The 25955-nt window shown below is 36.5% G+C and overlaps 3 protein-coding genes and 1 long non-coding RNA gene across 11 annotated transcripts; 1 reads left to right on the top strand and 3 right to left on the bottom strand.

The window, feature by feature from the left end:
• Positions 1 to 450: 450 nt before the first annotated feature.
• LOC135679546 (major pollen allergen Ole e 10-like) lies at positions 451 to 1409 on the bottom strand. The gene is made up of 4 exons (XM_065193414.1): positions 1220 to 1409; positions 1078 to 1106; positions 763 to 997; positions 451 to 680 (listed from the first exon to the last, which is right to left on the bottom strand). Exons 1-4 carry the CDS (start codon positions 1296 to 1298, stop codon positions 649 to 651), a joined length of 375 nt encoding a protein of 124 aa, XP_065049486.1. The 5' UTR covers positions 1299 to 1409; the 3' UTR covers positions 451 to 648.
• Positions 1410 to 5819: 4410 nt separating this feature from the next.
• Positions 5820 to 6541, top strand: LOC135680057 (large ribosomal subunit protein P2B-like). The gene is made up of 3 exons (XM_065194047.1): positions 5820 to 5976; positions 6059 to 6291; positions 6381 to 6541. Exons 1-3 carry the CDS (start codon positions 5889 to 5891, stop codon positions 6405 to 6407), a joined length of 348 nt encoding a protein of 115 aa, XP_065050119.1. The 5' UTR covers positions 5820 to 5888; the 3' UTR covers positions 6408 to 6541.
• A 455-nt stretch (positions 6542 to 6996) lies between these two features.
• Positions 6997 to 20972, bottom strand: LOC103992822 (uncharacterized). 4 transcript variants are annotated; one of them, XM_009412690.3, is made up of 10 exons: positions 20615 to 20971; positions 19322 to 19365; positions 18754 to 18868; positions 18514 to 18640; positions 13914 to 14620; positions 13173 to 13455; positions 12854 to 13100; positions 8662 to 8820; positions 7680 to 8159; positions 6997 to 7596 (listed from the first exon to the last, which is right to left on the bottom strand). In XM_009412690.3, exons 1-10 carry the CDS (start codon positions 20793 to 20795, stop codon positions 7321 to 7323), a joined length of 2619 nt encoding a protein of 872 aa, XP_009410965.2. In that variant the 5' UTR covers positions 20796 to 20971; the 3' UTR covers positions 6997 to 7320. The 4 variants fall into 4 exon arrangements, with proteins under 4 accessions (XP_009410965.2, XP_009410962.2, XP_065049487.1 ...); XM_009412687.3 differs by having other exon boundaries at positions 12821 to 13100; positions 20615 to 20969; XM_065193415.1 differs by lacking the exon at positions 8662 to 8820 and having other exon boundaries at positions 20615 to 20972.
• Positions 20973 to 21603: 631 nt separating this feature from the next.
• On the bottom strand, positions 21604 to 25646 carry LOC135679547 (uncharacterized). Of its 5 annotated transcripts, none has more exons than XR_010515285.1 (4): positions 25496 to 25646; positions 25066 to 25427; positions 22311 to 22457; positions 21605 to 22235 (listed from the first exon to the last, which is right to left on the bottom strand). It is a non-coding gene; the product is annotated as an uncharacterized LOC135679547 (long non-coding RNA). The 5 variants fall into 5 exon arrangements; XR_010515288.1 differs by having other exon boundaries at positions 21605 to 22009; positions 22091 to 22235; positions 25066 to 25646; XR_010515286.1 differs by having other exon boundaries at positions 21608 to 21999; positions 22091 to 22235; positions 25066 to 25646.
• Positions 25647 to 25955: the final 309 nt, after the last annotated feature.

Raw genomic sequence — 25955 nt, forward strand, 5'->3', positions numbered from 1 at the left:
TTCTGGAATGACCACAAACTAGTATTTTGTTGGTCTACAAATTGTGATCAAACTAAAAAAAAAAAAAAATCTCCAAGAAGAACAATTCCCTATGGTAGATCTCCATGACAACCTTTCATGTTCAAAACAGTATCATTGGCTCTTTTTCTCCTACTCTTAAGCTGCTGTAAGCTAATGAAAAAGTGCTCTTAAGCTGCTTGCTGAATTGTTTCTTCTGTTATGGAGAGGGAGGCAGGGCAAAGAATGTCATATAGATTGGTAACTAAAGTTACCCCAGCCTTTGAAGAACTGTACATTTCTGTTCCCAGAGTTGGACTTTGATGTCGAATTTATTTGCTTTGTGCAGTCTCATCTTTGCTATTATATATATATATATAATATGTATATATACAAAATATTCATATATATATAATATTCATATATATATATATATATATATATATATATATATCCCCAAAAGAAAAGTCATCCGTCATTTCTTTAAATATTGAAGATTGTCTCGAGCATTAGGCATAGCATTCATGATAAGAGGGCAATGAACATCTCACTACAAACAAACAAGCAAGAGGACAGCGGCTTTATCCATCCAAGCAAATCTGCGTAGGAGATTTGGTCCCATCAGTCGCCTATTAGCTCTGTTCTTCTTCTTCATGCATAGGGGTAGACGCAGCTCCCGAAACCTGCACCGGCAACGATGAATGAAACGTTAGCAACAGGAAGTCGTCCGCTCCTGATCGTGCTTTTCCAGTGAATCCGACTCACTCGGGTCTGTCGTCACGATGAGTGCCGAGCCCTTGAAGTAGCAGTTCCAGTAGTTCTTGCCCTTGGATTGGTAGTAGAGGTTCATGGCGACGGAAGCGTGGGACACGAGAGTATCCGGGTAGAAGCAAGTCCAGCCCCTCTGCAGTACGCTGCAGTCCTCCTGAGAGCAAGCAAAGTTCAAGTTTGCAGCCAAGGTCGCTTCATCCGCCGACGGCTTGGCAACGCACCAGGTTTTCTGCAACACCATCAAACAGCAACATTTTTCTGAGTGACCTCCGCCCCATCATCCATCATACTTCTCTCGGTCTATCTTACCTGTCCTTGCACCACCTTCGTGGCTCCTCCTGTCGAACAGAGCATTAGAAGAGAGAGAGAGAGAGAGAGAGAGAGAGAGAGAGAGAGAGAGAGCCAGAGCTTGAAGCAAGGGAGTAATGCCACTTTCTGGAATGCACGTTACCTGAAGCGAGAGTCGGCAAAATCAGAGCCGAAGACAAGATTAGCAGAGAAGACATTGTTGCTCGCACTCTTCCAGCCATTGCCGAGGAAGGAAGGAAGGAAACCGGGACGTACGCAGTACAGGTGTTTGATGAATTGCTTTTCGCGAGACGTCGAGCAAGGAAGAAGGGATTTAATGGCGGAGTAGCTGAGACCGTGACATTGCAACGGCTATATCTGCACACTATTTGTCTTGGTGCGGTGGCGTTATTGGCAGGCTAATAAATTCGAGGTGCTGCAGCGAAGGGAATCGAGCAAAAAGCTGGCGGATGAAGACGAAGCATGTGCGTCGTTCTTTGGTCGGACTGCGTGCATGTCAGTGCTGTGCAGGAGTAAGAATCGAGAAGACGGAGTACCGAGCAGAGGACGAGCGGCGTGATTACTGCACGGACGCTGCCCTTCGGAGGACCCGTGAGTAGTGGTGTGAGGCTGACACGCTGCGGACAGGTGGTGGCTGCCGACTCGGGGTGTTGTGCATCCTGTGTTTTTTTTTTTTTTTTTTTTCAAGATTAAGAGGTAATTGTTGGGCAATTCATCGGAAAAATACTAATAAACCCCATATTTGGTTTTGATCAATGGCCGATTTTTTTTTTGGACTTTGATCCATAGATTCATATTGAATCATAATAATTATTCTTTTAATTAGATTTGGTTTTGATTTATGATGTATAAATGATTTATCTTTGTTGTCGATCTATTTTTTCGTCTAGTCTATTTATATCGCCTGCTTGAGGATAATATAAGGTTTTTCGTATTTGATCGATGGACTATTATCGATAGCTTATTGCTAACGATAGTATTATTAAGGGCGATGACCTCTGATGGTCGATAGCCCAATCGCGAACCACGGTCGCTAGCCCAATCCTAGACTACGGTTACGTGCGCTGCGAAAGCATTATTGGGTCTGAAAATCGATAGTAGTCGCAGTTGCCTGTGTTGCAGCCTTTTCGATGATCAACTTATCTTAGTCGCAAGCAACTATAGCAGTGCCATTACTTGTGATGGTTGTAACGATTATAGCAATGTCACTACCTACAACAACTATAGTAATATTGCTGTGGCATTTGATGGTCGTAGTTGGCATCGATTGGACACTGAAGGTCACGGTTCCAAGCGACTGTACAGTGAATGCAGGGGCATAACCACATGTCGTAGTGATTGTGGGGGTGGCTAGTTGGCTCATGTGTATAGTCGCGTGATGGGATGGTTTGTCGGTAAGATAAGAACAATAATGATTCTAAAAATTGGTATGATGCAAGAAAAAAAATTTAAAATCAATTGACTAGAATGGTATTTAAGAACTTGTCCAATTACTTAATAATTATAAAAGTTTTTATTATATAAATATAACTTAATATAATATTAAATAATATAATCATAAAACTTTTGGTCTAATGTTTTACTTATAAAGAATGTATCAATCATAATATTATAATTTCAATGAACTCATAATGTTTTGAATGAATCTCTAGTATTTTCAATGAACTCGTTATAAATCGTCATAACATTAGTGGCTCATTATGATTTCGAATTACATGGATATGAGAATAATTTTTCTAAATAGAGACATAGATTTATATGAATTAGCTTAAATGATTTGTAAAGAAAATAAAAGAAATAAAAAATTTGGTATACAAATTTAGGAAATCCATTTATAACTATAAATAAGCTTCTAGACAATGATATATAAAGTTTTTTGATACCATTATCTTTTACATATTTTATAAAAATACTATTGATCAATTTTTATATCTAAAGTTTAGTGAAAATAAGTTTATTAAATTGGTCTTACATATATATAATATTTTGGTTGATAATAGTAATATTAGTTTATCGTACTAAACTAAAAAATTTATCATCAAAAAATTTAAGATAATTGATATGAATGAGACATCTTATGTTATTGACATTAAAATATTTATGAATAGATACGAAGAATTCCTAGGGTTATCTTAGAAAGGATATATTGATCGAGTCTTGAAGATATTTAGTATATAACTTTATTTAGCAAATGACATAAGTAAAAATTTTAGTTCAAATAAATATTTTTAAAATGACTTTAAAATAAATAAAAAATTATTATTTATGTGTAATTAGAAGCCTATTATATGCTCAAGCCTTTACTAGATTAGATATAAATTTTATAAACGGAATACTATGTATACATTAGAATTACCCAAGAATTAAACACAAAATACTATAGAGAAAGTAATAAGATATTTAGATGGAACAAATGATTATATTCTCACATATATAAAATTTAATTAGCTTAAAATGATGATATTTTCATATTCTGATTCTATAATTTTTTTCGATAGTAAAAAGTTCACTTTACATTTTATATTTATTAATTGAAAAGATAATTTATTAAGAAAAATATAACATATTATATTATTATATTATCAAAAATAAAAAGCTGATTTTATAATAGACTTTGAGGCCACTAATCAAAATTTATGACTATGAAAATTTTTCTCATGATTGGTGTATTTAGACTCAACTCTCAAGTCACTCAAGATACTTTGTATATATATCGTATTAGTTTTCTTCTATATGAATATCAAATACTCTAGCAACTATATGTATTATGGTATAAAATACTTAATGGTTAAAAAAATAGTTCAGAATCAATTAATGTTAATTAAGAACTTGAGTTTCACTATATTTATTGTTGATTAATTCATTAAGGTTTCGAATAACCTATAAAAGATATGGTGATGCATAATTGAGTAGACATTATAATTGATATTTTTATTTATGTAATTAAAATTATTTGTTTATACTATCTTGTTCATTTTTGTATATATACATATTATGATTGAATGTGATAATATGATTTTCTTGACAAAACAAATTACATAGATCATTTTCGATTTATATTAGAAAGGGCTAATAGTATTGTAGTATATAGAAGGAGGTATAATTTTGATGATATATAATCAATATCACTCGTACTAGTAGTCAAACTTAATGTGATATTATTATATTTTTTTATTAGACTCATTGAATTATTTTATAAAACTCAAACACACGTGTACAATAATTTTTTAATTTTTTTAAATATAATTAAGTAAAATTATTTTTAAATTATTTTATTTATTTATTTTAATTTTAATTTTTTTATATCTTACTGGTTAATGATTCAAGTGGGAGAGTGTCAGATTATATGACTGTATCTATTTAGGTAAAATTTATTATAGACATAATTAGTTTCTCATTATAATTATTTATTAATAAAATAAAAATCCAATTATGATAGGATTTCATAGATAACTTTGATGAAAGAGACTCTTATAATTACTTATAGTAGATTATCTATTATCACCTATAAATAAATAGGGTGCCAAAGAGACTTAAAGTGGATACGTGACATGACGTTATTAAGAAATTATAATTTTTTTTTTATCTCCCCTTAGTGATGTAAAATTATTGAGATTATAAATATTCTCTCATCCCTTATTCTCTAATCTATCACTCATACGTCTTGTAAAAGATAGGAAAAGAAGAGAAAGCGAATTTAATTCTCCTTATATATCATTATCATTGTAACTTTGAGATCCGACAATAATATACTTTTCGATCGAATAAATACTTTTTGAATGATATTGAAAAGATATCTATCATATATTTGATTTATTTTTATTTGATTTTAGTTTATGGTACAAGAGTTTTTCATATAATAATAGTATATTACGATTTTTATGTTTACGAGAAGCAAAATATTGCACATACACCAACAAAGAGAGGGTGGGTGAGTGTGACAAAATACTGAGAGGGAGACAACATCTAAAGTGAGAGTTTGAAAATAACAATCACATGAAAGAAAAAAAAATCTTTTGAAAAAGGGATAAACTTGAAAATTTGAACTTATTTTGGGCTACTTTTCATGGGTAGTAATGTGGCCTTCATGGGCCCAACAAAACAGGATGAAACCCATGGCTTGGTCTATCATGTTCTCTAACGCAATTATCCTACCCCAACTTGTCTAGCAATTATCTCAAGAATTACCAAAAGAAAATAATAGACTAATTTCAGCGAGAGCAGCCGTTAATTAGATTTAGGACGATTACATATATAAAGGAATATATATATATATATATATATATATATATATATATATATATATATATATATATATATATATATATATATTCAGGTTCGTGTTTGAGTTGAAATAGAATAACATTTATGTTAATCCAATATATCATGGCCGTGATAATAATATCAACAAATCTGGCAAAATTTGGGTGGACTGTTTCTACTCATTTTATCGGAATACTCGTTAATTGAAAATAGAGAAAATATATGTGAGACTCATATTTGAATTAAAAGATAATAGAATTTATGGGTACCGTCATCACAATATTTCAATTTTATCTGTGATGTAAGCCGTTGATGGTTTGATCTAAGCGAATGGGATCGTTTTAAGGTGTCATGCGGCCTCACAGAGGCAACCGAAGACGTCATCACAAGCGCACGATGAGGATATATGATACGGCTTTAAGTTAGAGAGCATGTTAAGCTAAAATACTCTGCGGTCACAGCGGACGTAAGTTTTAGGGTTCTATAAAGGCCTGCTCGCGTCAATACCACGAGGCGTTTGGTTGCGGCGGCGCGTTTGCAGAGCGGAGATGAAGGTGATAGCGGCGTATCTGCTCGCCGTCCTCGGAGGCAACACCCAACCCTCCGCCGACGACATCAAATGCATCCTTGAATCAGGTTAAACTCTCTCCCACTGCTATTCTCTTATCTTCGTCGCGGTCTCTCGATCATTGGGCTGATCGCTGTTCTTGGTTCGTAGTGGGAGCGGAGGTGGATGATGGGAGGATAGATTTCCTCCTCTCGGAGGCAAAGGGGAAGGACGTCACGGAGCTCATAGCCGCTGGAAGGGAGAAGTTCGCCTCCGTCCCTTCGGGGGGAGGGGTGGCCGCCGTCGCGGTCGCTGTCGCCGGTGGTGGCGGTGCGGGCGCCGCCCCGGCCGCGGAGGAGCCGAAGAAGGAAGAGAAGGTCGAGGAGAAGGAGGAATCTGACGACGTGAGTCTCTTAATCCCACTTGATCGAGATAAAAAATTCATCTTTTCCTGCTTGTCAGTCATTAATTCTCTTCTCTTGGGTTATTGCAGGATATGGGCTTCAGCTTGTTCGATTAGGGGGCGCTTTGCTTGTCCATGTTTTGATGTTTTTTTGTTTTCTGCTGTTCTCTTTTATTCTTGTCAACATCAGGATTGAAAAACTTCTAAGAAATTTTACTTCAGGAAATATATTCGATTTCATGTTCGTAGTTCTTCATGCCTTATCAATTTTAATCGAAATGGTGGCTGTTATTTGGTTAAAGCTAAAAGCCTTTTGCAATTATATAGTTTATCGTCAGGTGTGCGATGTCCACTAAGATAAGGTGTGATGTTTTTGTGATGGAAAGATTAAATCCTGATTAATTTTGATTACATGGAAGGCTAAAGTAAAACGACAACATAGTTCTTATTGGCTATTCGTCCAAACCCTTCAAAATTGACGATGTCAGTAGCATGTGTGTGCCTACTTCCGTATCAGTTGAGGCTGAATGCAAGATTTAAATGATCTGCTGCTGGTGAAGTATGTCACTGCAGCTCATATTGAAGTTATTCCATGAAGATATCATAAACAGCGATGCAACTACGAACATACGGGCACCACGACTATTAACGCTTCCATGAGTTCTGATCGACACGGTTACTCCAAACACAGTGCAGATCTGCTCGCTTGAAATCAAGTGATCGTTTATGTTAAAACTAAGATCAAGTGTTACAGGAAGGTCTCTGGTGAATGCTCTTTATCAGAATAAATACGGTCTAAATCGATAAAGCCATGTCAGTGTTACTACAAGTTAAAAACACACTGGGAAACCTACCATACATGACCCTCCCTCACGCGATACGATTAGAAGCCGCTGCTATGTATGTAGTTTGATCAGTCTTGAATGCTCCAACTAGCGTAGCGTATATATGTGATCCAAGGAATGAAGACTTGCAGCGGCTGCTCCTTCAACACCAGGAATAAAAAACACTGGGAGTCATCAGCAATGGCTCAGTAGCCATGTTGCCAGATTTGGTTTGCTGGCTGAGACGGTGTCTGGGAACCATTCAAGTTCCCTTCGCCTGGATTTTGCTGATGTTCTCGTGATGGCCCTGCCTGTGAGTGGTACAAGTTTGGGTAGCCCAATGCCCCAAGCTGCGATGTCTGCTGACTCGGACGAATTCCACTGTGCTGGTTCTGACCTGGATAGTTGTAGAATGTGCTTGCTGGAAGTGCCGACATTGTCCTCGAACCCGCACCGTGAATCCACATGGCAGGGTTCTCACTCTGGAGACGACGACCAAAAATATTCTTAGAAAATTATCCTTGAAAGTCGAAGATTGCCATATCTAAGAAGCAATTATAGTTACCTGCTGAAGAGGCATGTAGTGACTTCCTTCTTTGTACTGCAAGCTCAAAGCTTCATCGAACCCAATCGTTGTGCTAGCCGATGCGGTTGTATGGTTAAGGATGAAAGCTCCAGGAATGTTAGCTGAGCTTCCAAGTCCTCCGTAAGCAGAGGCTATGGCAGAAGCCTGAGGTAAGCTGGTCGCAGATAAGCTACTTTTAAATTGTGGTTGTGAATACTTCATGCCTACACTGGGCACTGCAGCAGGTGATTGATGGAATGGACTGTTTGCAGCGAATGCTTGTTGGATGGAAGGCAAGTAGGTGTAGCTATGAGGTAGAAATGGGTAGCTTATCATATTGGCGAAATGGCCTAATGGAAGAGCAGGCTGAGAGTAATGGTGTACGGGAAGATGCTGAGGGAGTGCAGGACTCGTGAGCATGGTAGTGCTAGGTAATTGTGGAGTTGATTGTGGGTTGGAAAACACTCCTGGGTTCAAAGCCTGCAGAAAGCACAATATAATATCAATTTCCTAAATCTTTCATAGGATATTTTGTAACTTTTATAGAAGTTTATAAATCAAGAAATGCAGCGCACATTAATTTGGTAGCAACCACATTCAACAAGTTCAGATTGGTTAGAATGTAGAAATATTAAGATCAAAAGTTATTTATGACTAACCAATCATATTATGGCTTGTCGGTGTTCTACAATATGGGTTTTTTGGCTCTAATATTGATAAATAACTGCAATCAGGTAAAGACCAATCTTAGGCTTGGCTAAATCAGTTCTATTTTGAAGTTTTGGGAAAAAGTTTCTGGTCAGCTACATGATGAAGTAAATTAAGAAAAAGAACAAATAACATTGGAATACACAGGATATGTGGAAGTATGATGCAGGCATAAATGACCAACTGATCCTTCACTGTGTCATAGACCAAAATCCAAGCAGCTACATGAAAACAGCAAATATATTGACTAAAAATTTAAGGTGCTAATAAATACCTCAGGTGTGGAAATGGTTGGTCTGCTAATGGATGACACTGTCGTGCTATACCTCGTAGGCATTGCTTGGGTGGTAAGCAAGGGAGACAAGGGAAGGTCGAAATCGCGAAGATGTGGAATGCTTGATGCTAAAATACTGTTTTGTAGAGTATTAGGTTGCTGCAAGGATACTTCAAAAGTAAGAAAACATATAAAGCATAACCCTTGGGTACAGAGACCAACTGTGATAGAGGCCAATTATGATATTCTTCAAATGACAAAGTATTGAAATGAGCAAACTGCTGCATATAAAATCTCCATGAATTTTACAACAGTGAGAGGCAATGGGCACACTTTTACCCAAAAGAGATTTTCTCATTTCAAGACGAGAAACAGAGGGAACTTATTTGTGACCTCCTTTTCTCAAAACTATTGTGTTTGATAAGATTATGGTAACTGCAAAACATGGACACTCTAAAATCCTTACCAAATAACTATCATATACATATTGAACTACTTTGATACATGTTGGACACTTCCTCAAAGATACCTACACATAACCTAATAAATGAACAATTGTAGGATACTTCATCATAGTTATTAAAATTGGATAGTTCTAAAATACTATGTCTCATACCTAAGATTAATGAGTCACATTGGATTCACTAACAGATTGGCATTTAAATGGAAACACTTGCCAAGATTCATAAAGTTGTTGCCTCCTTAGACATAAGATTAAGAGATGTCAACCAAAGGCCATTTGGAATTATTTATAAAGGTTCTAAACTTGTTGTCTGCTTATAAGCCACCAACTTGTTTGATAATCATAATAAAGATTAATAGGACCAGTTATCTATTCGTGTATTTTACTTTTTCCCACATCTATCCAATAACAAACTCATTAGACTGCAAATTATTCCATCCAAACACCAATAAATTAACCTTCAGTCTTTCTAATAGAATATTAATGTTCTAACATAAAGAAGGAACTTGTCAAAAAGGAATGCACAAATATCCTGAGTGACAACCATGATTAAATGGTCATTCAAGCATTCTATCTTTATAAAAGGATTTCCTGGAATGTTGTTTACTTTTTGTAGATCCTGCTATTCTCACTTAACTGGCCAGAGAATCACTATACCTAACAAAGACTGGCTGGTTTCACAATCTCTACTTTGGCTATTAAGACTAATTGGATGTTATTAATATTCAATCATTAGGATTACTCATTTGAAAATAAAATTATACTCAAGACTAATAATTTAGTGAAAGAATATCAGTAAATATAAAATTAAGAGATCGTCTACCATCTCTTGGTCAAGGAAAGAGGCACAAAAATTAAGATGCAAAGTAGAATAGAATTGGTTCACCTTACTGGTCCATACCGGTGTATCGACAGTTGGTACATACTGAGTTATACCAAACCGTACCGAGCATACCGACATATGGTACATGAGAACATATCAAAATACCCATATCGGTCTCCTATTGAACCAATATGTACCGCCCATACCGAGCGGTACACTGCAGTACGATAATGAATATTGTTTACGCATGGATGCATTAATAGCTAGATGATTTTGCACACAACTAATAAGAGTTGTTAGTTATCAAGACTTTATTTTAGCTTTGCACTTTTGTAGATTATTATCCATCATGGATATATATGGTTATTTTCTGAACAATAACCAAAATTTTTTTTCATGAATTATGTTTTTGTGTGCTCTTCTATCTTAAAAAAAAGCTCACAAATTACATAAATACAAACTAATATCTAAGCAGATCAGTCAAATACATACTAAAAAAAGTAATACTAAAATAACATATTCTTAGGAATTAATCTTTAATAATAATATTATTATTTAATAAAATAAAATATTCTTCAGGGATTAATCTACTACTACTACTACTACTATTATTATTATCATCATTATTATATGATGTTGTATCTTCCCCAACTCTCCCTCATAGTTTTTCGCTTCCCTCGTCCCAAGGTCTCTCCCTCTCGATTCCTCATTTCTATCTCTCTTTGTTCCGTCAGCCCTCACCCCCCCCCCCCCCCCCCCCTCTTCTCGCCTTCGCCCTTGCTTCTCGTCGATGGGTAATGTCCTCTCGTTCGTGGTATGATTGCTGTCAACAGGTCGCCATAGACGATTTTACATATAGGTAAAGATGTCTTCGCCTTTGGTTTCTAACTTCGCCATTATATATTGTTATTACATAATGATGTATCTTTCTCTACTCTCCCTCTCAATTTCTCTCTTCCCTCGCCCCAAACTCTTTCCCTCTCAGTTCCTGCTCTAGCCCCCATAGTAACTCAGTTCCCCTGCTCTCCCTCTCAATTTCTCTCTTCCCTTGCCCTATCTCAGTTCCTGATCTCCACCCTCAGTTCCCCTGCTATCTCTTTGTTCAGTTAGCTCTCATGCCCGTGCTTCTTGTCGTCAATGGGTAATATTCTATCGTTCCTAGTATCACTGCTGCTGACAGGCCACCACCACTGATCGTTCACAATGAACCCCATCGACTTTCCTGACTTGAGGCAAGCATTTTTTTAGTGGATTTATTGAGAGATTGGAGAATCTACATATGAATGAGAATCTCTCTCTCCCCATCTAAAGTTGGAGAATGCGATAGATAGACTAGGTGCTCATCGCATTATTCAAGACATAGGAGAAGGGGATGACTTTGAATTCTGGACAATAACACTACAACACTTCAATGAGAGAGCGAATAATTGCATACAGGAGGAATCAGAACGATTGATCGATATCCAAGCGGTGATGGACAACGAAGACACTCTCTTGGCAATTGTGAGGATTGTAGGTATGTGGGCAAACCTTCTCACTACAGATTTCTAATTGATTGGTTTATTCCATCTTCTCTCATTGCAAGGCAAGTGTGTGGAGAATTGAATTATTTGATATGTTCGGAATGTTGATACCGCACAACATAAATAGTGTGCGACAACAACATTCCAAACATCTTAAATAATTCAATTCTCTACATACTTGATGTGCAATGAGAGAAGATGGCGATCAACCGATCAATTAGAAATCTATAAGAATAGGTTTGCCCACGTACTTGTGATCCTCGCAATTTCCAAGGGAGTGTCTTCATCGTCCATCATCGCTTGGACCTTGATCAATCGTTCTAATTCTTATCGTATGCAATTATTAGTTCTCTTATTGAAGCATTGTAGTATCGCTCCCAGAATTCAAAGTCATCCCATCCCCTTCTACTATCTCCTGAATTATGTGATGGGCATCTAGTTTATCTGCCAAATTCTCCACCTTCAGATGGGAAGAGAGATTCTCATTCCCATGTAGAATCTCCAATCACTCAATGAACCTGTTCAAAAATGCTCGCCTCAAGTGGGGTAATGATGGGCCTCGTCGACCTTCCTGACGTGAGGGACGCGAGGGCGATTGTGAACAGGTTGATTGAGAACTACAAGGGCAATTAGTCGCCCTCTCATCGAAACGTTGTAGTGTCATTGCCCAGAAGCCCAAGTCATCTACTTCCACTATCGCCCAAATTGTCCAATGGATGTCCAGTCTGTCCATAGTGCTCTCCCCCTTCTGGATGGGAGAGACAACGTCATTCATATGTAATATCTCATAGTTCTCAATCAACTTGCTCACAAGGGGCAGCGTCGAGAAGTAGAATAGATATTGTTTAGGGCCTTTAGGCATGGATGCACCAATAGCTAGATGATTTTGCATACCACTAATAAGAGTTGCTAGCTATTAAGACTTTATTTTAGCTTTGCACTTTTGTAGATTATTATCCATCATGGATATATATAGTTATTTTCTGAAAAATAACCAAAAACAGTCTTTATGAATTATGTTTCTGTGTGCTCTTCTAAAAATGCTAAGAAATTACATAAATACAAACTAATATCTAAGCAGATTAATCAAATACATACTAAAAAAAAGAAGTATTTAGACTTTGCTTGTCAGCAAAATAGAAACCAAGCAAGAGAAAAGCAAATGGTTGAACAGAAGTCAGATTTGACATTTAGACACCAGAAAAACCACCACAAATTTTCAAGTAAGCATCGGTGAGATAATAAAAATCAGATTCAACAGTATAATTAATTGAACACCACAAAATCATGTTTACAGCAAACTTTAGTATAAAATAGTCAACTGAAACAAAAGAATAAACACTAGGTTACCATTAAACTTGAGAAAGGTGAAAGAGTTTGCACTTGTGTATTTCCTTGTGGAAAGGAGAAAGCTGCAGCATTTGGCTGTGCCGCACTCGATAGTGCATAATCAGAAGCAGATGGAAAGTTGTACTGAAGTACATGTGCAGTATCCAATGGATCATTTCTCACCACCTCAGGTTGTGAAACCAAAGGCACATCTAGATTCTCTGAACCACTACCAGATCTAGAAACTACATTCTCAGTCAGTGTAGGCTCAAGCTGCCCATTGTTATCATACTCATGATTTCTGTCAAAAAAATGGATGCGACATCACAAACTCGAATTGCATCAGAAAAAGATAAACATATACTATAACTACCTTGTATCCGGATCATCTATTCTAGAAGCATCATCAGTGACAGGAAGCACTTCCAAGTTGCTTTTTAGTTGCTTTGACGGAAAAGATCCAGAAAATGCACCAGATCCAAAACTACCGAAGCTCAGATGTGCACAATCTGCATTTGTAACCCGCAGATGGTTAGGGATAATCACTGCAGAGCTAGCTTCAATAGATTTTGTGCTTGTCTCCTCATGTAAACTTAGTTGTCTCAGGTCTGCAGTAGCTGATGAAAGTTCCAAGACATCCTCAGCTGGAAAAGAACCTAGTGATGGAAAGAAAGTTATCAGCAACAAGCTCAAAGAATCATATCACTAAGGACTGGAAACACTTTCCAAAAAGATCCAAGGCACACATTTGCAAAAAATTAGGCTCACAATTTCAATCACCAAGGTGGAAAATTTTGAGGCAGAGTATCATAACTAAGGCATGGTAAAACAGTAACATATAGTAAAATCAGGTCAAAATGGATAAGATAGGACTATTTATATACAATGTACAAGATAATAAAGATACTGAAACCACTTGAGAACAGCTGATGTTTGTTATCAACTGTTCCACCAGGCACATTGAATCAGAGACTCTACCTACATGCCACCTTTCTTTTGGAGATTAATCCCAAAATTGCCACCAAAATTCAAATCTTCTTGATTCATTGAAAGAACAAATATCCATGGTCAATAGAAAAAAGGAACAATGATATGAAAGATCAAATTTTTTTACCTTCCTGATGATCAAGCTCAAGCATTTGAGACTGATAGGAATTAGTACTTTTTAATAAGTCCTCTATCAAATGGGAAGCATCTTTGGAAGTGTCTACTTGTATCTGCCGATCAGATACAGATGTCGATCTGGATTCTGCTGGCGGATTTTTAACATTATGACTTTTCTCTAGATCTTGGATCTCTTCCAAATGAGGATCTATGTGCAGGTTAGTTCCATCAACAACCAAATTAGAAGATGCCGATTCTAATGGGTTTCCATAAGCAGCACAAGCATCAGAAACTTCTGATGTAGTTGACACACTATTCATAGGCTGCTTATTAATCAGGAACCATCCATCATCAGAATTAAGCTGATCTTCAGAAATTCCAAAATCATGACTAATCTCTGAAACATGTATAGATTCTTGAAAAGAATCTGATCTTTTATCTGATTCTAATGGCACTGTGGTTGGAGATTGTTTGCCATTGTGGTGTGACATGTTCAACATCACTGCATTTTGTGCCATGTCAGACCCTTCACTTGCCACAGAAGGCATGCCAATAGGTTTGCCCTGAGATCTACCCATCTTTACAATATCAGCCATAGAAACATGCCCTGGCTTCCCTAACCAACTGTTTTGGAAGCCAGATGAAGGTTGCATGGGCATAGAAATTCCATCACCAAAGGTTGTGGCCTGTATTGTATTTCCCATAGGAGTAGACTTGCTGCAAGAAAATGAGGCCACAGCAGAAAATTATGTTAAGCATCACATAAGAGCAAAAAGACCAACAAGAACAAGCCATAAGATCCCAACTACAAGGATGGCAACATGAACCCTTTCTGCCATTGAGCTATGTATAGTGTGATTTCCCAAGTTAATTACAAATCAATTACATAAAGGACAAAGAAGTCATCAGGTTTATATTCACAAGAAATATTAAGCATTTGTTGAATGACTTTGTTGTAAAGTATATCTTTAAAAATGTAGATGTAAGTTCACCCTAGAGTCGACAACAAAAAAATTCAGGCAGACAACACCAACTAAGATGGTCATAGTCAAAGGCTAATGACAATTAGTCACACCCCAGATTTATCAAAAATAAATCATCACTTCAAAATCCATAATTTACAGAATGCCCTTTTTTATTTTGAATTCAAAATTCTTGTCTGTATAACACTAAATATTTTTAACTACTGCAACTTCTTGGTAGGGCCACAAGTGATGAAAAATCTCTTCCATCCAAGCCTCGATTCTATTACAAATTAATAGGTTAATCTGAAAACAAATACAGTATAAAAATATATTAGCAACCCTACATATTGGTAGGACCTCCGAAAAATCACAAAAATAATCGTCAATACTCATGAAATCAAATATTAACAATTTAATATTCATTATGAAGCTTATGTATCAAATTAATAATAATAATTCCTATGCAATAAATAAAATCATGTATTAATCTCATGCACCACATCTCGATGACATGCATAATAGTCAAACGGATGAAGATACATACTTCATGGGATGGATTCTTTATTCTCTCAACGGCAGATGGAGTGAACTCATATCACACTCCCAACAGCAAATTGAGATGTGTCCCTCACCCACCTAAGTGAAGACATGTTCCACCCAATAGTAGATGGGAGACATCATCTAACCACCACGTTTGACAATCTGCTAATCCTCAAAGAGAATCATCCTATCTACCCTCAACAGGAATACATAATCATCCATGATCATTCATTCATTCATTCACACATGCATTCAAAAAAATAATATGCTAAAATATCATAAAAGACCATCTTTAGTGTATGGCCTACTAGACTACGTCCATTGGTGATTCCGCATTATAATAGACTGGTAGCTCCTTTAATAGGGTACACTTCCAATGTGGACTATTCGGTATAACCACATATACCACATGGAAACAATTAATATTCTTAACTTAATCCAAAAATAATAGAAAATCACTAATCATATCTAGATCACACCTTCAAATAAAACATTTAAGTTCATCAAATCTTAAATACATGAGGTACCAATCTCTCAATAGTCCTTAAACAACCTAAACCCTAATCGGAAAAGAACCAAACTTGAACCAAACTCAATTCAACAAAGGCCTAACTGAACCAACATCTAATCATTCTTGAACCAGTTTGGAATCACCATAGGCCGATCAAATTTAGATTTTATTGGTTTTAATTAGGTCAAATAAACTTGAATTTGTTAAATCGGTTTAAAATCATCCAAAACCAGCTTGAACCGATCAAACTAGTCTAATTCAATCAACTAGCGAGCTTAAGTAAATGAGGGAAGAGGAAATTGAGCTAGGCTGCATAGTACTAGTCAAGACTGCATCGAACCACCTGAGCCTTGGACTGGTCATGTATGTTGAACGTTCCTATCTCAGGTAGTAAGATGGGTTGAGGTGCATCGGACTAGGCAAAAAGAGGTTGGGTTTTGCTTGTCTAGCAGGTTGGGCCTGCTTGACTTCACGGGCTAGGCCTACCTGGCTCATGGGCTAAACCTGGCTTGCAAGCTGAACCGGGCTTTCGGGCTAAACCAAACCCAAACCCAAACCCAAATAAACTCTCCATGTTTAATTTGATCTCAAAAAATTTTCTTTATGTAGATCAAATCATTGAACATAACTAATGGTAATAGATGAACATGATGAAATTGCATATAAAAGAAGGAATTAGCGTTAATTATTCAACTTAAAACATAAAAGAAATAAAGAAATAATACTTTAACAAATATACATAAGATATAAAACTATTAAAAAACTAAACACAACATGAATAATATGAAAAACAACTAAACAACTTCAACATGATTTAGAGTTAAATCTAAATACAAAAACTTAGATAACTAAATGAATAAATTTTTTTACTTTCAGTTTCAGGAAAGGTAGGGGAAGCTACCTCTCATCATGGATTCTCTCCTTAGTGGGATACTCTCCTCAATTCTCCAACTGCGAACCTTGGAGAGGAGTGAGGAAGAGGAAGCTCCCATTATATAGGAGAAGATGAGTCTACTCCGAAAGATAAAAATAATTTAATTTTTTAAATTTTATTTTATTTCATTTTCACACACAAAAAAAGAATTCATAATAAATACAAAGTCACATCACTCATTAGAAAATAAATCAATTAATTCTTTTCGAATTATTTTATTATTTAATTATTTGACTGAATTACTAACTTTCCAACATCGTAAAGGAAACCAAATTTAATTAATTCCCAAATAATATTATACAAACAAGGCAATTTATCATCCAGAGAAAGCAACACATTAATTATGGTTATTTGATTTATCGTAATAGGAGAAATCCCTTGTCATTACAAATTTACAATTATAGTGCAAATAAACCAACCAACTATAGAATATCTTCTTTTTTTCTTGGTGCCCTAAGGATAGCAACCAGTAAAACATATCTCTATTAGATAGTCAAATTTGCATTTCAGTGGGAAATGGAGGTAAAAAGGGTTAGGAATAACCACCGGAAAAAAAATCATGTACCACATTATCTATTTCCTTTAGTATAATAGTTGGTCAACAAATTTTGTGCAAATACTAAATTTTTCAGACTCCTTTCGTTTCTATTATAATCCATCCCCTTGACAAATCTTGTTATCATTCAGCAGCAGTAATATAATGCCTCCTAATTTGTTCAAAATCTTGAAGGAGATAAAGGGGTCAGGAGCATCATTCCTCGAGGACTGAAACAAACATCCATCCCAAAGAGAATTCTGTTGACCAGATCTAACCACATGCATCTGATACGATTAAAAAGAACATAAATGCATCATGTTTCTTTAGCTTTCACTTGGAAAAGATATAAAGCATGAAATATCTTATTTTGTGTGAATTTTCCAATTGAAAGAATATGAATATAGGCCACATTTCATTGGCACTTTAATTTATCTATAGTGATTTAAAACTGGTTTCATGAACATATATTGCAAGAAGGAACATATTTTCCGTGGATCAAAATCCTTTTAGGTTCTTTGACAAGTTCCTTAACTGAATTGGCTTTCCTTGGAACTCAGCACCAGATTTAGAAAGTTAATACAGGTTTAAGCAGATTGTACAACTTTAAAAATCTTCCATATGTCATTCTAAACTACAAAACCTTGTAGCTAATCAGTATGTACCAATTCTAAACTAACATAATTTTAAGAAAACCACCTAAGAAGCTTGTAATTATCAGCACACCTGGGCAAAAATATCATATAAGGTCACAGCAAAACTAATAAAGACTAAGTTTGTTTTAGGTGGTTTTGTCATCACGGCATGACAATAGCGAGAAGAAATTGGATCCAGAACACAATGATCTAACTGTTCTGTCTAAGACCCGTCGGTTTGAAATTGCAGGGAACTTTAAAGTTTAAATGATGTCAATAAATTAAAAGAAAAATCTTCTTATCATTGTTGCTATCTTGTAAGCTATGCAAATTACAGAATCCAATAATATAACACATTTAAAAGGGCAAGCTCACTAGACTAACCCCCAAAAAAATGGATGCAAAATCCTTATTCCAGTTGTTCCGGGTAAAATTATTCATGATCTGGAAACACGCAAATGCCATCCTATAAAATTGAGGACGTGGTCACCTTAAAGTTGTTGGCCTTTGAGTAGGAGAACTTGATAGCACGGAAGATTCCACAACTGATGAGTTAGGAACAGAACTTGCACCATTTTCTTTCTTGTGTAAAGATTTACTCTTACCAGCACCATAGTCTACAAGAATGCAAAGATAAGAAACGAGCTTATGAGCAAGTACAATGACAAAGGCATTAAAGTTGAATTCTTGAAGACATAGATAGCAAAACCATAATGATAAATCATCCTACCAATAGAGCTGGATTGGGAAGAAGTGCTGCGACCCCCACGGTCAAGGCCACCTCTAGCCCCACGACCTGAGCTGTTGTTCACAGTTCGAGATCTGGATTCTGGAGGTTCTCTGATCTAAAGAAAGTGAAAAATAGCAATGAATCATGACACAGTCAATCAATGTAAAATGGCATGTGCTTTATGGTAATATTACAAAGTTCTAAACCAAAACAAGAATGATATAAAATAAAATAAAAAACAAAAACAAAAAATGTTCAGAATACTGAGAAAATGGATGATCATTAATAAACATGTATTCTGCCAAATATAAATTGCTTAATGAACACAAAATGAATCAAGCACGTTGCATAAAAATAATTGACAACCCTGAGATTTGGCCAAATCAAGAACTCAAGGAACCAGAAACAGTAGAATATGAGGAACATGATGGTGACGTATCCATGAAATGAGCATCAAGCTTTTCAAAGCATGTCCAGAGATACATAGTAAACCAATAAAACATGAACAATGATCACAGATCAGGTTGGTTCAGCATGCAATTAATCTATATACACTACGAGCGCTAACCTCCTTTTTCTTGTCACGCTTGCTCTTCACCTCATGAAAAGTATCTGCACCATGAAGTAACACTAAATTATATGTAGGCCCACTAAAGAAATTGACTAGGCATGTTTACAGAAACATTGCTTTGTCGATATTACTGAACTACAGTAGCCACTCTTCCAATGGCAAGAGAATGAATGATAAAAGAGACATATGCATGGAGCACTACAACAGTTTCTGATGTTAGCAACTATAATTTAAACAAAACAAGAATGAGAACTGAAGCAAGTGCAAATTACAAACAAACAACGACCTATGCTCCTCCATGATTATCCAAAAAAAATCCTTCCCCATTTTAGAAACAACTTGGAACAACCCACATTTTCCTAATGTTAATCGTTAACTTATATCCTATTACCTCTGACGGTTGTGAGCAAGCAATCTTCCATAATATCAAGGCAATCATACAACATAGATGTAAATGCTGACCGAATAATGAGAAATAATACAAGACCACAACTTGCATTTTAAATGACCTTTCAAAAAACTCAAAAGAAAAAGTGTTTTGAAGCGCTAAGACCCATCTTAATCACAGAATATAACACTCTCTGTATAAAATCAATGTGCGAAACAGAATCAAGCGAAGGATAGATGCGAAAAAAGTGATATCAATCTTAGCTAACTCCTTTCTTTCTCTAGAAAAATTTCAAGTTTCCTTTGTTTTACTACAGTCCATCCTTCGGAGAGAAACAGACAAAGCATGAAAAGATACCAGCATCAAAAAGATATCCTAGAATAAATAGAGGTAAAAAAAATAAATCTAAGAAGCACTTGCAATAAGGAACTCAATTTAAAAAACTCTACCAGGTTCAAATTCTAAAATTTAGACAGCGCAACATTGAGGATGACCAGCTCAGGCAAACAGATCTCTCAACCATACTATCGAAATATAAAAGCAAAAAAGCTTCATCTTTTACACTTCTCTGGGCCAGACCGCGGTGTACTAATGTAACGAAGGAAAATTTTAGGAAATGAACATGACACCCCAGTTATGCCTTTTGAACCAAACAAGCACGCAAGAACTCGAAACTGATAGGAAAAATGAATCTACTCATAGATCGAAGGCGAAGAACTACAAATTTGGGATAGCACCACCTACTGTATTTTTCATCTCAAACCTAACCGAGTGACCTCCCAAGGAAAGCCACAGAGAACCATCTTTATCGCCTAATTTCAGGAACAAATAGAAGAATCAAGTAACACCGAGCGAGATAAAAGGAAAAAAGAAGCGAAAGAAGGGAATTCCGAGGGGGGCACCCTGGGAGAGTAGCCGGTGGACGGCCTCGTTGGGGTCCATGTTGCACTCCCGGAGCATGGAGTAGATCTCCGCCTCCGGGCAGTTGACGATCTCCTTCAGGCTCTGCACCAGCTTCCTCGACCCCGTCGGGATCGGGGCCGCCACGCTCCCCCTGTTCCCTCCGCCACCGGCGCCACTCATATTGTCGTTCCCTTCCGACTCTCGTACTCGACGAGCACCGGGCTCTCGTTACTCCCTCCTCTTCTCCGACGCAAGGGGAAAGCGAAAAGGGGGCCGCACTCGTCTTATATCTCCTCTCGGCAGCCAAAACCCTCTTCGACGACTCCTCCTCCTCCGCCGTATTTATATAACCCTCGCTATAATACTAATAATGTTATGTTCGCAAGAGAGTAACGATGACAGTGAGGGATTTTGCTTATTTCTCTCTCTCTTTTTACTCGGGGAGGCCTCTTTCAACTTGTAATAACCGTCGATCGCCCACTCTCTCGATTGGTAACGATCACGACTCCGTTCTCCGCTCGTGTCTATATTATTTATGTTTACCTTGTTACCCTTTAAAAATATATTATATTTATGATTATTCTACTTAGACTTAATTTCGATTTGATTCAAATCGAATCTAAATCGAACCGAGACAATGATTTGATAGTACGAATCAAATCGAAATCAAATTCTTATGAACGATCAAATGATCAAATATCCATCCCTCTAACTTTCAATTTCTTAATAAACGATCGATTAGATGAATATTTTAGAAAAAAATTAAATTCGATAAAACTGAAACTATAGGTTCTAAAATCTAGTCAGAATTAATTATACTTTATCTATTAATAAAAATGATAGATAAAGTTTATATTTTATTGATTTTTAGATGCGTATCGATGGAATAGAAGTTTTTGAAAATAATAGTTAACCAATGATATTTTAATTATTGTAGACCTTCAAGCTAATCCCTGCATAAACCTGCATTCAAACCAAGGCTGTTTACATAATAGCTTGTGCATCGCCCCTTTATATAGGTAAGACAAGACTATATTAATCATCTTCATATCCCATATTAGACACTATGAAAATGATCGATTGTGTAACAAAATTATTTGGCCCAAAACTGACAGTGAAAATTACACAGAAAACAAAAAAGAGAGGAAAAGGGGTATTCAGTCACTTGGTAGTTCATTTCCGAGGAAATTTGGCTTGTTTGGTACTCGCTACTCCACATGCATTAGCTGAACAAGACAACGTCTATGGTCCCTTGTATCTCCACTTCAACATTATTTTCTAAGATATGATCAGGTATCTGAGGAGATCAGAGAGCCTCTTGCAACACCGAGCAAAGAAGTAAAATGAACTCCTTGATTGGATCAAAACTTCTGGCTGACTCCACCTGCATTAAACTAACAATACTGGGATCAAATGGTATAACACAAGCGGTAGAATAGTAATTAATATCATTGTTATAAACTTATTCTTTTTACTTATCAGTTGTTAATGATGATTCTGATTGTCATTGTCAATTGAGAGGGATAGGGTTGATCCAACCAAGTCCTGTTTTGTGGCTCTTCCTCCTTGAGAATCAAACAAGAGATTACCGTTGAGGTCAATCCAATCCTTATGACCAACCTGCAAGAACTAATGTAAAGTGAATCGATCGCGGATATTTAATGCTTTGATTCAAAATTAAGAGTATCATCATACCTCACGAACCCCTACAAGGATCCTATCCACGTGCAATTAGGATAACACTATCCAAGCATGGATTTGGTGGTAATGTGGCAGATGATGTGGTTGGTGATAAGGTGACGTCGAGCGGCATCAAAATGGGTTGTCCACATCTTGCATTATCTGTATCAACACTGTTGTTATCGGTTATACAATATGGTGTAAAACATGATCACATGATAATATCCAGTTACTTGGCAAAAGAAATATTTTAAAATATTGGGATGCAGCAATACCCAACTACAACTAGATAACATACTAATTCAATGACAAGACAAAAACAATAGCACGAGCCAAAGAATAAGAGACTAAGATACTACCGTAACAAAAAGATAACTAGTTGATGCGTCATCAAACCTTGTCTGCCATACCATATAAAATGTATCTATAAAACATAGTTTAACCTGCTAAAGTCATGTCTAGTAAACAGTGAACTATGCAACAATGGATACAATCAAAAGCAAGCTAGGCTAGAGTACGCATGCCATGATCCCACATTGCTACAAGCCATCATCACATCACATAATTTCATTTTTATTTCTCTATTAAACATAGGGATCACCTCGAGTAAGGTGTCACAACCGATGCAAAGCAAATATCATATCATACTAAGCAGCAGCCTTGCTACTCAAAAGATATTCAAAATTGAGCAGATTGATCTTCGCAGCAAGCACAAAAACGTTCTCAGTTCAGTGAGACCTCCTGACATATCAAAGCTAGGACTATGTTAATAGAACAGGGAAGAGGCTATTAGAAAAAAAAGAAATAATCAGTTACTATAATCCAATAATTATAGCTTGTACGTAGCTGTACGAAACAAGAGCTGTTTTCATTTCATTAAAGCTAGGATGTCCATCTCAAGGTATGCTAAGTTGCCAAGACGTTTGTGATGTAAAACCTCCATTTTTTAATGGTATGAAAGTTAAATGTTCCAACTCTTTAGGGTTGCCTATATGGACCTCTTTTCAGTCACTGACTGTACACCAATAGGATGGAAGTACAAGGCACCACTAATACTTCAACAAGAATCAAAAGCAACAAGAAAACAAATTGTGAAGGCTAAAGTGTTTCAGCTATCTTTTTATCCATCATTTCCTTTGCAAACAAGAGTTAGAAGTTTTAAATTTTCTATTATAAGAAGGCACTAACGTTATGAACTGTTACCATTTACCAGCACCACGTGCAATATCTGAAACAAAAAGATACATTCATACGCTATATCCCTATTACATGAACCCATTGATTTGTGAAAAAAATTACACCACTCTAAGTTCAGATACAAAATTTATCCACGCAAGATAATAATTGAATGGAATCTACTGCCATTTCAAGATCCAAGGGGACCAAGGAAGGAAACCTCAACCTGATGACTGAAACTGGAGATGAATTTGATTCACTCGTAGAATCTGATGGACCCTTTCATAAGCTAGTGTTTTTGCAGGTACTGGATTCATTCTCAAAACCTCAGACAATGAGGTGGTTTGGGCAGGATGTGTTGTGTCAAGCATAAAAATGCTGCCACAGTGAAGCTTTAGCTGTTCTTAAAGGAATACGCCAAGTGAAGCAGGATAATCTAAGGAACATAAGAGTGCATTCTGATGTGGAGAATGTAATTAATTTTGTGAAAGGTGTGAAGGGACCCCCTGGTTTTTTAGGGCTATCATTACAAACCTTAGAGAACTTGCTTGTAAACTCCATGTATTTCAGTTTGGATATATCCCTAGAAGTCACAATAGCATGGCTCGTAGCCTTGCTAATTTTGGAATAACACAAGGGTTCTCCGATTTTTTGAAAGCTAATGAGTTCAACTTATCCATTTTTGTAATAATTGATCACTGATACTGCTGTTTTTTTTCTTCGGAAAAAGAAAGAGTTTTGAATAAGAGATGAAAAAGTCCTTTGTCAAAGTTCTATCATAATAGGGGTCTGAGTACAAGATGCTACCAAAATATATCTTTTTGCCTATCTAGGAGCTACCAAACATATATTCCAGTATTGTGATACAAACTAACATCGGTGTAGAGGAGACTAAATACCATCCGAGGAATAAAAGAAGTTCAAAACCTAACACAAAAGTCTGATAATGACCATCACAATGAAATTTGTTTTGATCCTTCAAAATTCTCCAGGGGCGCATTGAAAATCTACGTGACCATAGCAAACATAACCACCATTCTCATCCGGGCTTGGGACCGGGATTGGTGATGTTGTTGGCATCTCCCCATTTACATATGTATGTGACTAACTTTTTAATGTCTTTGAAACGATAGAAAATAAAATTGTTATGCGTCTAAAATCAGCTGAATTATAAATTTTTGAACTCCAAGCATAAAATTTAGGTGATTTCTCTTGACATGAGAGTGGCATAATTGAACCCACATGTTAGAAGCATCAATAGAAATTAGAATGTCATTTGCAATGGGGTAACATTGCAAATGTTAAAGATAAACAGCAAGGAAGTTTGTTCCAAACGCTTAATAACAATAGAAAGGAAAATTACACGGACTGATTCTCCCAGTAGAAGTTAGTATTGATATAAAACAACTAAGTGGATCCACCAAGTGACCTAAGTTTAGAGAAAAAACAGTATCGATATTTCAAAGATATAGAATATATTTTCTTTATGACCCATATCGGCATATCCTACTTACATAGTAACTGGAAGAGGAGAAAAGCACTATCATGCCTATGCCTATTGATATGCCTCCACCACAAGAAAAAGAAAACTTACTCTTACTATTATTTTCTTCACTGAACGCTGCAGAAGAATCGAGGATCCACAAGCAATTCATCTTGACGTTTCCTCCACGAACTTAGAGCGCACATAAACCAACGTGTTTTTGTCCCCAAATTTGCTTTATCATAGATGTCGAGCATCTAAGAAACTAAACATATAAAAAACTGCTCCATCCTTCAATATCTCAAATCCAACACCTTGTGAACAGGTTCACATTTACTAAAACTTGCTATAAAAGATTCCGTTTTTCCTGATCAAACCAAGATAAAGTTTTAGAGGAAACAAGAATGGCGAAATCGAAGATATGGTTACCATCCAGTATCCTGGAACGGCGCCTTGGCTCTCTAGAAAGGAACCTGAGAAGAAGGCAAGAGATAGATAAACAAGAGGGTTTTGGGCCAATCAGATAGAAACAATGGCTCACGTAATGGACATAGGGGAGCCGGAGCGCGTCTGCAGCACCGATTCACCGTTGCAGTGCGACCGAGTTGATGACGTCTGTCGCAAACGGGCCGGAAGGCGACAGAGCGGAGGAGGCGGGGGAAGGCGATAGCATCGGCCGCGATGAGCCGGTATTGCATACAATTTTTGGTCTCTTAATGAACACAAATGGGATCCGTGGCTCGTTAGACCATCAGTCCCATAGCAGTCGAGCTCCGATGGATCGAACAGGTCGGACTTGACCCGTTCAAGTGATTTGATATAATTAGAACAGGCATTTAATCGACCAGTCGATCCAACAATATGATTGTTAATCCGATCCGATACAAGACGATAAGCACAATTGCATAAACTTGTTTTTTTTTTTCGTAGAATAATATTATTTTATATCATTAAGTGTTTCATTGTAAAAAATTGATAGCCATATACAAGAAAATATCTTT

This window comes from Musa acuminata, chromosome BXJ1-7 (genome assembly GCF_036884655.1).
Source record: "Musa acuminata AAA Group cultivar baxijiao chromosome BXJ1-7, Cavendish_Baxijiao_AAA, whole genome shotgun sequence".
Taxonomy (NCBI): Eukaryota; Viridiplantae; Streptophyta; class Magnoliopsida; order Zingiberales; family Musaceae; genus Musa; species Musa acuminata.

Bases quoted from the DNA above. Each gene is read 5' to 3' on its own strand.
- LOC135679546 (XM_065193414.1), bottom strand. From the start codon at position 1,298: ATGGCTGGAAGAGTGCGAGCAACAATGTCTTCTCTGCTAATCTTGTCT. The intron at 1,107-1,219 runs GTAACGTGCATT...TCTGTTCGACAG, and splicing joins TTTGCCGACTCTCGCTTCAG to GAGGAGCCACGAAGGTGGTG. The intron at 681-762 runs GTGAGTCGGATT...TTGCCGGTGCAG, and splicing joins CATCGTGACGACAGACCCGA to GTTTCGGGAGCTGCGTCTAC.
- LOC135680057 (XM_065194047.1), top strand. From the start codon at position 5,889: ATGAAGGTGATAGCGGCGTATCTGCTCGCCGTCCTCGGAGGCAACACC. The intron at 5,977-6,058 runs GTTAAACTCTCT...CTTGGTTCGTAG, and splicing joins CAAATGCATCCTTGAATCAG to TGGGAGCGGAGGTGGATGAT. The intron at 6,292-6,380 runs GTGAGTCTCTTA...GGGTTATTGCAG, and splicing joins AGAAGGAGGAATCTGACGAC to GATATGGGCTTCAGCTTGTT.
- LOC103992822 (XM_009412687.3), bottom strand. From the start codon at position 20,795: ATGAGTGGCGCCGGTGGCGGAGGGAACAGGGGGAGCGTGGCGGCCCCG. The intron at 18,869-19,321 runs GTTAGCGCTCGT...CACTTTCTTTAG, and splicing joins AGCGTGACAAGAAAAAGGAG to ATCAGAGAACCTCCAGAATC. The intron at 13,456-13,913 runs GTAAAAAAATTT...TTCCATCACTAG, and splicing joins TGAGCTTGATCATCAGGAAG to GTTCTTTTCCAGCTGAGGAT.